The sequence below is a fragment of the Merops nubicus genome, unplaced genomic scaffold, assembly GCF_000691845.1.
Source record: "Merops nubicus isolate BGI_N331 unplaced genomic scaffold, ASM69184v1 scaffold10692, whole genome shotgun sequence".
Classification (NCBI taxonomy): Eukaryota; Metazoa; Chordata; class Aves; order Coraciiformes; family Meropidae; genus Merops; species Merops nubicus.
This window is the reverse complement of record NW_008595746.1, coordinates 39,873-52,266: the sequence shown is the minus strand read 5'-3', so window position 1 is coordinate 52,266 and position 12,394 is coordinate 39,873. Positions and strand designations below refer to the sequence as shown.

General features: G+C 42.2%; 1 protein-coding gene across 1 annotated transcript in view; it reads left to right on the top strand.

Moving 5' to 3' along the window:
* The window catches only part of TMEM179 (transmembrane protein 179), an 8,599-nt gene extending 314 nt beyond the window's left edge, over positions 1-8,285 (top strand). The window contains exons 1-4 of the mRNA XM_008936172.1: positions 1-119; positions 3,790-3,927; positions 5,434-5,512; positions 8,106-8,285. The exon at positions 1-119 is cut by the window's left edge and continues 314 nt beyond it. Coding sequence (XP_008934420.1) covers positions 1-119; positions 3,790-3,927; positions 5,434-5,512; positions 8,106-8,285 — 516 coding nt within the window. The remainder of the gene's footprint in view (positions 120-3,789; positions 3,928-5,433; positions 5,513-8,105) is intronic.
* The last annotated feature ends 4,109 nt before the right edge of the window (positions 8,286-12,394 follow it).

Sequence of the window (12,394 nt, the reverse complement as noted above, 5' to 3'; positions counted from 1 at the left end):
CAGGAGTGGGGGCCCGAGGCCGCCTGCCGCTTCAGCATCTTCACCGGGCTCCTCTCCCTGCTGCTGGCCACCGTGCAGGCCTGGAGGACCCTCTTTTTCCTCTGCAAAGGGCACGAGGAGTAAGTACCCCTGGGGAGGGCAAGGGAATGCCCACCCCTCCTGCAGGCTAGGGCAAACGGGAGCAGCGTGGGGGAGGAGCTCTGGGCTTTGCACCATCCGCGTCACCCTGCTCCCTCGAGGGGTGTGGGGTAAGGTGCTGTGTCACCTGCGCCCGCCTGCACGCACCTCACACACCTCCACCTGTGCCCAGGGCCCTCTCCCGAGGACGCTCCCTGTGGGGGTTTGGTGTGGGGGCCAAGAGTCACTGCTCCGTGCCCGCTACCCTTTGGCAGTCTGGGAGCAGCATCTGGCCAGCTCAGCTGCAGTGGGCATGGGAGGTGTTGGGGGCTGTGTGGTGGTGCTGGAGGCTGGGGTTCACACGTGTCTCCTGAGCACGGTCCCACTCCACGTCCCTGTGAAGGAGGGCCTCCCTCAGGTGTACCAGCATGGTTGTGTGGGGCAGGGTGGAGGGAGGCCAGAAGGGAGCAGTTGGTGGTCCCCTCTTTTTGTATCCTGCTTCTGTGGTGGACATGGCAACTATTGAGAGAACCTGGTTATGACACAAGAGCAACACTGAGTGCTCCCTGCAGCAGCTGCAGCGCTGCACTGGCACGTGGCTACTGTGCCCAGGCAAACCAAGGGGCATCAGACCCCAGCAGGTATAGTGAGAGGCTTGGAAACATTGTGCTCTGTGCTTGCCTCTCTAATGGCCTGTCCTGCTACCTTGGGTAGAGCCCCTGGCACAGGTAACCCAGCTTGTGGGTGTTATGTGGCCAGGGAGCTCCAAGCATCCAGCTGCACAGAGGTGGGAAGGCAGGAGCATGCACTGGTGGCTGGCTCGACTAGGAAAGTAATTTTCCCATGGTGTACGGACCATGCCTAGGGTAAATCACTCGTTTTCAGGTCTATTTGGACTAGAGGTTTCTTGGGTCAGTGGCTGTTGTGCACACCTAGGCTTGTACAGCACCCTGATGGTGGCAATACTGGGGGCTGGGTAGCAGTGCTGTCTCCCTTGCTCTTTCCAAACACTCTCAAGCTGCCTAATACTAAAATATGCTATAGTAAGTGTATATTAGAAACTTCTTTGCATATTAAAACTTACAAGTTCTAAGTATCATCACGTACTTCTTGATACATTTGAGTTCAGCTTCCTCAGATGATCAGATACCTATAGAGGATTAATTCAATCTAGATGCTTTTTATCAGTTTTGCAGTTGAGAACTTAGTTAAGTTTTGGAAGAAACCAGCAGTAAAAACATTTTAATAGTGAAATTTGGATCAGATGTTTAGCCTGCTTCCAAATGTGGCTATGTAGTTCAAAACTAATTAGAGGCAGTCCTCTAATTGTCCTGTTAGGCTCATGGCTGCTGGGTCAGCTCTGGAGTAAGTTGGCCTGAGGCGGTCAGGGTTAGCATCCTATACATCATAGCAAGGTGGCCAGTCTTCATGTGCAATGGCTTTGAATGATTGCTATCAGATAGTTAGGACTGCTAAAAATCCTTCTTAACAGGGTCTCAGCACCCCTTGCCTTGGGGACAGACTGAGCTCCAGTTGCCTGAGGGAGTAGGAAAAGCAAGTGCTGGCTACCAGCCATGCTCTGGGCTGGGAATACTCATCCCAGCTGAGAGGTGGAGGTACAGCTCAGATACTTCGCTTGCAGGATTCCAAAGGAACTTCTAGTTTGAGTGTAAGCATTTATCAATAGAGGGCATCCACTCGATCTGGAATGTGTGACTTGAAATTCCGATTTAAGCAGAAAAATAGGTGAGGTAAAGAGCCAAATTAGCACAGTTCTCTGCCATGGTGCCCTGGCCTGACCTCCAGCACACAGTGATGGTTACTGTTTGCCTGGTGCAAAGCAAGTGAAAGACTCAGCCCTGCTTTATCAGTGGAAGGTCCAGTTCTGGACCTTAGCATCTCTTCTGTGCTGCAGGGTAGGAAAGAGAGGGATGAGTAGAGGTCCCAGGCTGGTGATGATCCACTCATGGGAACTGTTCCTTTTCTGGAGTTGTGGCTAATTCTAGTGCCAACTCTGGTTTTATTCAGTTGACAGCCCAAGTCTTTTCTGCTTCCCAGGTGAGCATAGCATGCTAAGATGCACACAGTGGATATGGCTTTAGGAACACTTGGAATGAAATCTAGGCTAGGTGTGAAACTGGGGCAGGGAGAGTGAACCTGCAAAACCGTGGTGTGCTCATACCAGCTCCCTCTGCTCTATGAGTGGTCCTGGCATTCTGGAGGGGAGCTGATAGACTCCACCAGGCCAAATGAAGCCAAAGGATAAGAGTAGGATTAATCTCAGTGTTCATCTGCAAGTTGGGTGTCCTGGCACCCAGCTCCCACTACAGTCTCGAAAGTGATTTATTTTGCTTCTTTTCTATCAACATTGGGATGGGATTACTATTACTTTGGAGAGAGCCTAGACAGCTCCTCAAAGCCACACCAACCCAGAGGTAAACATCCTAACAACACTGGTAATTGTCGCCTTATCTCATTTTAAAGAAGTACTCCTGACATCACATATGTCTCACCATGTATAATTTGTACAAATTAGGATTGACTAGCCCAGAACCTTCCCAGGATTCAAGCACTGACTCAAAAAACCTCTTGGCTTTTCATTTAATGAGCCACCAAGGAGAAGAAATGACAGTTTTTTTTTTTTTTTGTTGTCTTGGGTGAGTAGATTTCTTCTACCCTAAGCACAATGAGAGTGGCAATGGTGGAAGATTAGTCATACCCATCCTTACCACTAAATCTGAATAGGATGACCTGCCTCCCGGAGTTGCTAGTCTTTCTCCAACCCTAGGATTTTTTTTTTTTAAAAAAAAGAACTTATATTTTAGACAATGAGATTTTTCCAAGCGCTACCTAGAGCAATTTCAAGTAGTGAAGGACTCGGTCAGATGAATGAGAAAAGGATTAGAAAGTTTTGACTAACTAGAATTTAGGGACTGAGCTAAGCAATGAGGTTGGAAGATGAGTTGACAGTTCCTTGGCCTTATGGGACCACTGTAAGAATCCCACCCCCATACACTCCAAACACAGCACATGCCTAGGGCTGACCCTGGCTGGGCAGACTTAACAGGGCTGAAGTGAATTGACATTCAGCTGGCAGAAATAACACAGTGACACCAAAGCCATGGAAGTCCCAGGAGAAGCTGGCCTGCTCTGCAAATTGCCCATAAAACCAGAGATTCGTGTCCTGTGATGGCAGTACCTTGTGTTACATTGCCTAAAATGATTAGAGCTATCAGCACCGTGTTGTTTTATTTTTAGTTTCCCTCTCCCAGGCAATTTTTGTCCCAATTACCACTTTAGTCATGAAATAATTTTAGCTCCAGTTACTATATAATTGAAAGTAATGACATTTATTTTAACAATGGTGATTTTAATCATTACAGCTAATGAAAGCCATGCTGTGTGTGAACAATTGCTACTTAGTATTTATGATTTAAAGCCCCATCCTCTTATGGTGAAAAAAAAATCAAAATCAAAAGCACTTGCAAATGAAGATAATGTGACTCAAAATCATAATCCCTAGCTTTTCAATGTATTAGGTGTTCTTAATTAAAGCAGATATGTTTCAAATGGAAACTGATATCTTTGTGCCCAGTGTATGCTGCTTAGAGAGATTGCTGATGTGGTGTTTCAGCTGTTTATGAGTTTCATTTTTCTTCTCTTTTATTGCAGCTCTTTCTTTTATGCCTTCCTGAATCTGCTGATCAGCGCCTTTGTGGTGTTTATCACATTTATTGCTAGTACTATAGTGAGTGTAGGATTTAACATGTGGTGTGATGCAATTACCGAAAAAGGAACCATGCCAAATAGGTTAGTATTGAAGAATATATTTTCTTACTTTTTTTTTTCTCCATATATGCACAAATGAGCAGTGGTGTTACAAACTCTAGTTATTACACGCAAGGCGAGCAAGGGATAGAAGGCATCTATAATGTGGAAATCCAGATTTTTTTCATCTGGAACAAAAAAAGACAAACTTTTTTTTTTTTTTTCTTTTGGTATTCCACAAAGAAAAGTATGATTTCCATGGCATTTCATGGTCTCTTAACAGTCATGAGCATATTTTAAAGAAATCCATTAGTTGAAAAAATTTTATTTCCAAAGGAGTACTAAATTGGCAAATGCTACAAGAATAGGGGGGATGTGATCTTGTGAGCAGGGCAGGGAACTGAGAGTCAGGGCTCCTGGTCTGTTGTCCTGGCTCTGCCACCAACCCACTGTGTGACAGAGGGCAAGTCATTCATCCTGCCTGTGACAAAGTGCACCATCACCCAAAATTTGATGTAAAGATGCTGGCCTCATAGCAGTGCTGTGGATGCCCTTAGAGCTGCAGAATGGAGAGTCCTCTGTAAGTGCAAAGAGTACAGATGAATGATACTTTCTTACAGTGCACAAAATGTACAGATCCTAAAATGGTCTGCTGTGTCCCACAATGTTTATGCTCCTTATAGGAAACATGGTAAGTTGAGGTCGATTTTTTCCTATCAAACAAATAACAATGAAGAGAGAGGAAAAGGTGACATTTTATGTCATATGATATCGAATAAATGTACTACTTAAAAGCATACATTTATGTTGCACATTGTCATGTGTTGTAAAATGCCATAGTAAATGTTCTGTTTAGGGCCTCAAGGATTAATCGAATTATTCGAATATTCGGTTAAAAATTCAATTACAAAAACCATCTAATCGAATATTCGGATAAGAAACCCAGATGACCGTCAGCACTGAAATGGAGAGAGAAGAGGCTGCAGAAACCAACCAAGAGATAGAAAGACAACCTCAAAATCCTGGGATTTTTTTCACACCAGTAAAAGTTCAAGTTATTTGTAAAATCTGTAGGCAGCCTCTATGTTACCATCAGAGTATCGTCTCCTTGCTGGAGCATCCGAAACAAAAACACCCACACAGTCCCTTCTTCCGAGGCTTTTCCTGGTGAAGTCAAAAGGTAACGGAGGCTCATAAATTTTGTTTCCTTGAGGGGTAAAACAACCAACCTGGGGTGATGCCACATGTGTGTATGTGGGAGGCTTGGGGGTAGTGGGAGAAGAGGGTTTTGAGTACACTGTTTTCATAATAACTTACAGTTCCACTTACGGAAATAAATTATTTAAAATAAATTAATTACATGCCTTTTTTAGCTTAGTTTTAAGGCAGACTGGCAAGCAACCTGGTTACTGCAATAACTTAAAGATAGTACATGCTGTTGTGACTGAAACTCATTTAAGATGTTCCTTCATTTTATATTTTGTTTGCCTGTTTGAAACCTCTGAAATAGTTTTCCTTTTTTCCCCTCCAAATGCCTTCCTTGGGTAGCTGTGAAGAATTACAGGATATAGATCTTGAACTGAACTTAGAAAACTCTGCTTTCTATGACCAGTTTGCTATTGCACAGGTAGGTCAGACTAGGCCATGGTTCTATTCTAGTTAACTTGCTATTTGCTCATTGATTTGGGATTGCTGGAGCTGAACTGCCATTCCTCTGAAATCAATGGGAATGTTTCCACTGACTTCAGTAAGTGCTGAATCAGGATGATAGTGATGGGCACATTTCCATTTTAAATTCAAAAGAGATAGTTTTGAATGTAAACATGTCAAAACCTGCGCTGATCTTGTTACTTATGATGGAAAATTTATTGTTTCTCCAAAGGATGGGCTCTGCAAAAGCAGCAACACTCCAGTATCCTGGAGCTCTTTCATTGCAGTTCAGAATAGCACCAGATCATGGGGCTATTAGCTTTCCCTTCCACGAGTTTGTCTGAGTTCATCTGAGCTGTATAAGTATCAGACCACTGAAACAATTAAAGATAACTGTCATTTGGACAGGGCCGTTTTCTGATGAACCTTTAAGAATCAGACCTCTAAGGCTGTCAGAATTTTATTGAATATAACCGCTCCAACTCAACATTCAAGTTGTGAACACTGGGACTTGAGACCTTGTGCGTGTGAGCACATACTAGTTCTGCAAGGATAGCCACATTTGTTCAGGGCCAGACCCATACACGTGCTTCCTATGTTGTTCCACACTGGAAGACTCATTATCTTGCCTGGGGAACTTCTGAAAGCTAACTGTGTCTCTTAGACTCAAGATAGCTTTGTGTCTTTGTTGCCAGCACTGACTTCTAGACACCCAGCTTAGACATATCTGAATGTAGGACAGAAATATACCATAAAAGTGACCCCTTTATATGATGGTGGCCCAAGGCGAATACGTATGTTGTAGCAGATTTTGCCATTGGTTTGTAATCTGCTTGCTGGTGGGAGGGTAGCAGAAGTAAACCTGTTCTCAGTTTATAGCTTTGAGTTCATGGGAGCTACATGTCCATATCCACCTTGTGATCTCAGGGTGGACAGATGGTAATCTACATGCAAGAAAAGGCATTTCTTTGTCAGGAAGCCATGCCTAAAAAGTCAAGTTTCATGCACATTTCAGTTGGAGGAGAGTTAACATATCACAGTGTAGATGAACCAGTCCAACCACTGGATATGGCTCCCTGCACTGATGTATGTCCTTCCAGATGTCCCTGGGTAGAGCTAGCTTGCAAGATGCAGCCACTAAGCTCTGCAAACAGCCAGGTATGAATGGGTCTGTCTATGGAAGGCAAATAAGTTTGCTTTCTACTGCTTCAAATAGAAGTAGTAGAAAGCAAAAGATTAGGCTAGACTTAGCATCTAAAGCAAATATTTCCTTGGAAGCGCAATCATTTCCTACAGTAGGTTTTATTTAGAAACAGTCTCTGTCCACTGTCCTCCATGTCCACATGCTTTTAGCACAACAGAATGGCTCTGGGAGTTTCACTGAATTTGGCTAGATCCAAGTAGATTCTTTCATATCAAATATACTGAGAAGATCACAGCAGTAGCAGATATCTGAATGCCTTTACAGTAATTTTTTACTAATGAAGTGGTGCTTAAAAAATGTATGTAAAGCTTTCAGTTTTCTAGATATAGTCATATAAGGCCAAATTAGTATCTCTTTGAAGGGTGTAGAATAACTTAAAACTATTTTTACTGAGTTAATTGCAAGTATGGGCAGAATACTTAAGAGAATGAGTGCATAAGATCTATTGGAACAAAAACTGCCTTTAAAAAAGTGTCCCTTTCTTATACAAATTGACTATTAAAGTGCACAGCTGTATTGCTGTCTGGATGTGTTTACACTGTATTTTTTAAATTAAAAATTCACTATGCCAAAACTGAAATACAGGGATTCAGTTAATGTTACTTTGCTAAAGGCATCACAGAATTAACATGGAATTTCTACCTGAAAGCCTTACTACAAATTAGCCTCCTCTGAAGCAGAGAGGACAACAATCAAGTACCTGAACAAATGAAAGTATAATTATTTCTACAAAGTTAAGCAAGAAAGCCTAAGTTAGTGATGGCACTTACTGCAGATCTGAGGCTTTAAGCCCAGGTCTCATGCCAGGTATAAATGAGCCACCAGGCACGTGCCTGCATTGTAGTGTTTCTCTTGCTCTTTGAGCTCATGCGAAGGTGAACCAGTAACCCCAGAATGTGAAGGCTGAATTTGTAACATTTTCTCAAAATATTTTGAACAGAAGTACTTTAACACTTCTACAGGAGTAGGGGAAGGCTTGAAGGACTTGTGAAGAAAGTTTTGGAAAAATGTCTTAAAACCTATGGTAATTCTAAAGTAACAAAAGTGAAATAATTCCAAGAATTTTGAGCTGACTACCATGTTAGATATAGAAAAGTTCAACAGGTGCACCTAGATTTTACACATTTATTTTTTTTCGTTATTGTACTTAGCACTTTTTTTTTTTCCTGGTGTATAAAGAGTTTTTGCTTTTACTGTAAGAAAAACTTGACAGAGCTGAAGAACGGTGGGGCCAGGATCTCACAGGGTGTAACTTGGTATGAATCTACGGGTTTTGCTCCAGCTGAGGTTTTGATATTCACTTGGGGAGTTGAGTTTGTTTTTATAAGGCAATACTGACCTCTTTATCTATTCTTTTCTTCTCTAGTTTGGTCTCTGGGCTGCCTGGCTGACTTGGCTGGGAATTACCATCCTGGCTTTCCTGAAGGTTTATCACAACTACAGACAGGAGGACCTGCTAGATAGCCTGATCCATGAGAAGGAGCTGTTACTAGGAAGATCCTCTTCACGAACCTCTTTGCAAGATGAGAAAAGTGGCATGATCTGAAGTGTAAGCAAATTTCCAGGGCAGGATCTAGATTTTATTATTCAGTAGTGTGAGCTGAAGCTGAGTCAGGGTATTGAGTGTGTGAGATCTCTTCTTTACTGGTAAGAGATGTACTTGTGAATCACCAACTTCCTCCATGGTAAATGGTTGGTAGAAATGCTTGTATTAGAATACAGAGACTGAACAGCCTCACGTGCCTTTGGCACAGCAAACTTTCTGTCCTGCACAGGCACAATCTGTAACCTGCTCTTGCTAGCAGAGCTCCTATGTGCTATAACTGGCTTTTGGGGCACAGGCCATTTTTAAGGACCAAACTAGCAAGACCAGGCTACAGAGTCCAGGTTACTTCTTCAAAATATTCTCCAATGGCAATTGTAACTGGCTTTGTCCAGTCCCTCTTCTCTCCCTCTCCTCTCTTTTGCCAGTCAAGCTGCCCCTATTCTCAATTTATTCTAGATAGTTGCAGCTCTGGTCCAGGTACAGTCTATCACTGTCTCTGCTTTTCCTGTGTATGGTTGCAGTGCTGACAAACGTATTGCTGACAAACCTGTTGCTCCTGCTCTGATTCTGAGTTCATTTAGAACATAGAGACCCGTGTTCCAGACTTGATATTGAATATTGGACAGTGTTAATGAATTTCACGAAACCACTCTCTTATTACAGTTTCTGTCAAAAACTGTGTATCATTTAGAAGAATGGTGGAGAATTTTTGTGGTTTTGTTTCTTCTTAGATTTTGGCATGACCAATATTTATTATGACTCCTGAAGTATAGTGTAGCTAGCAACTGCTGAAGCTTGCATACTATGAAATTAGGCTGAATAGATAGTATTAATGCTTGTACATTTATGAATGTAACTTGGTCCCTAATGCTATTCAGTTTTGAGTGTTAGAATTTACTTGTGATATTTGTTTCATAAAAGCTATGCAAAATTACTGTAAACATTGGCATTGTAGGTATCTTTATATAGCTATAAACATAGCAAGGAGCTCGAATAGCTGAGTTATTTTATAGGTAGTTCAGTGTTGAATGTGTCTGTTCTCCCCACTCATGGGCAGGAGTTCCAGGGCTGATGAATTTTGCTGTGAAAAGGGAGAAGAATTATTATTTTCACAAAGCTCACTAGTGACTGTTGTTGCTTTCAGTTTTGCTTGGCCAGTGCTTCAACAAATAAGATGGATGAGTTGAGAAGTGGATCCCATAATTAAGAAGAGTCACACAGATGAATGTGGGATTTGCATGACAGAGAAGTAAAGTTGTGCTAGAATTAGGCAGTTATCTCCAGATAAACATTACACAGAAAACCCTGATTCAGCAGAAAACTTAAGGAAACAGTTAAGTTTAGACCAAAGAAGGTATTTTGGGGGTACACTGACATTGCCGGTGGCAGCTGTATTTGAGGTGAGGTTGAATTTGTTGCAACACGAGTGCAAACCATGCACAACCATACTGCCTGATAAATAAGAAGGATGGGAGAGAAGACGTCAGGCATCTACCCCATGTGAGCTCAAGCCTGGGGTTAGCAAAATGCAGATTTACTGTTGTCTGATGAGGACTATCTGATGCTTAAAGTTAAGTACCAGCTTAAGCATTATTTGGAAACAGAATTTGAAGTCATACAAATCCCTGAATTAGTAAGCATTTTAGGGCATAAAATCTAACATTACATTGTACAGCCAAATTGTTCTTATAAAGCCCTCCGTAGGCTCTAAGCAGTGAGCTTTAGTTACAGCCTCAATTGGCCACATCTATTGGTAGTGAGATTTTGTTTTCCAGCATGATTTCTGCCCACAAGAGAATGCAATTCCTTTGGAAGCTTTAAAGTGGTGGTTTTTTTTGTAGCTGTGAATAGACATCAGAGGAGGAGTCCCTGAAGAGTGAATCAGAGATCAGGTCAGTTAATACCAACTTAAAATTCAGACATCAGGACTGTTGGGGTATCTTATTTTATTCATTTAGTCTAATAAGAGACACTCTTGCAGGCAGCTAAGCTCTTTGCCAAGGCATGATCTCCCCTTCATATCCACCTCCTGTGGCTATGCTTCTGCTTTGTATAACATGTTTTATGTACATGCCAAATCAGGCTTAGGATGAAGTAACATGTGGATTTGGACCACCATTCCTGGACTTGCCTGGGGTTTGAAGAACCAGGAAGCAGAAGATAGCAAGTGTCTCTTCCTCATCCATGCTCTGATACCAAGGCTGAAGCCTCATCTCTAGTTCTGAGAAGGAAGAAGATGATGATGATTGGTGAGGTTGTCTGGAGCTCATGCTCTCTTCTACCTCTTTTTTCTCCTGTCTTGGGGTCTTTTCAACCTTTCCACATCCATGAGAAGCAGCAAACACTGGTCCTGGGGTTTCTACTCTTGTTGATTTTTGTGGTTAGCATTTTCACTAGCACTTTTCTCTTTGACACTATCTCCTTTCATCATTCTGCAGCTCAACAGACAAAAAAAGGGATCTTTAAAGCTTCTGGGGCAGGCAGGACCCCACCTCAAAGTAAAAGTCAATAAGAACAAAATACTTCACTTTAACCTTTGAAAAGTCCAGCCCAACACAAGTACATATACAGACTCACTTGTTAATGTTGGCATCAAAGCTTTGCCTCTCTAATGCATTTACCTGGGTGAATTCTTCTAACCTCAGTTGCATTTCAGTGCCCATGAATGCAATCATCTTGGCTCTTGGAGTCTTGAATCTCTTCTTTGAGTCCCACATGCACCCCAGTCTGTCTTTCCCAGCTTCATTTGATCAGGTGAGTGAGGCTGGCATTCAGCTTGCAAGCACTGGTGATGCTTTAAAGCAAAGCTAGTTCTGAAGGAAGCCCCATGGCAAGTGAGAAGATAATGTGTAGTGAGAAGCTCTCTGGCTTACTAAAGGGGAAGAAGGGCATCAAACAATAGCCAGTTGTTGGATCCATTTGGGCTTTTTTTGTTTGCATTTGGCTTTCTACAACCTCTTCTCATTAATCTTGGACACACTGGCCAACCTGGTGATGCCAGGCTGAAAATGTGTTAGAATAGCAGTATTATTTATTCACATGTATGTACCTACCGACCTATGCTCTTTCTCACACACATCTCTCTTTTGTACATTTCTGGCTTCTGCTTTTGGTCATCCATTGCCAAACAACGCAGAGTGTTGCTGCAGTGGGAGTTTCTGTGAGTCAGATGTTGCATTTCTGGGGTATTTCTAAACCTTCCTTAATTTTCTGTCACCAAAAGCATGCCTTTAGGAGCATTCTAGTAAGAGGTGTATACAAAGTACTAGAACCCTGTGTGCTATTTATACATGTATTTATTGTCACATGGTGGAAGGGGAAAAAAGCCTTGTGACCTTTGCCTACGTAGCCCCTCCTGCTGCTCCATATTGCAAAGCTGTGAGCCATTCTGGTGGACAATCTGGGATGCAGTTGTTTAGTCACCATGTCCCCTGTGATGCTAAAACCAGAGGCTTTGTTTTGGACTATGAAAGTTAGCAGCAGAGCAGGGAGAGCCTTACTTGGTTGAATGAAACTGGATGGTGCTTTCTGAGGCATTGAGGTGTTGCCACACAATTACTCTGTGATATCGATTATATTCCCCATGTCCTGGCTACCATCTGTGGTTAATTTCCCTGACAATTCCCTGCCAGAAGTCCACATTGGATTAGAAAAATCTGAGCTAACAAGCATTGCCTGAGCTTTTAGATCAATACTGTTTATTATGATTTTTATAATGGAGAAACAATTGAAGCCTTTTTTTTTTTTTTGAGTAGGATTTCCTTATGAGAGCACAATTGCTCACAACTTCTTACTCCACTAATTCATGAGGTATCTTTCAGCTGTGAACTTTCACTAGGAATCATAAAATTAGGGGCATAATGATTTACTTTAAAAACTGAAGAACACATATGCTATGGGAATGTTTCTAAGGTCCCTTAGAAAACTGGCAGTTATAATAACTAGCAACGGTCCTGTTATTCATTTAAAATACAGACTTGCAGGTGACAAACAGAACATATTTTGATAGGACTGTCAATCTTTACGTTGCCAAACCATAGTCTTCTGCAACACAGTACAATATTCTGGCTCAAAACAGCCAGCATGCCTTTCTGTAAACAGTCATTCAT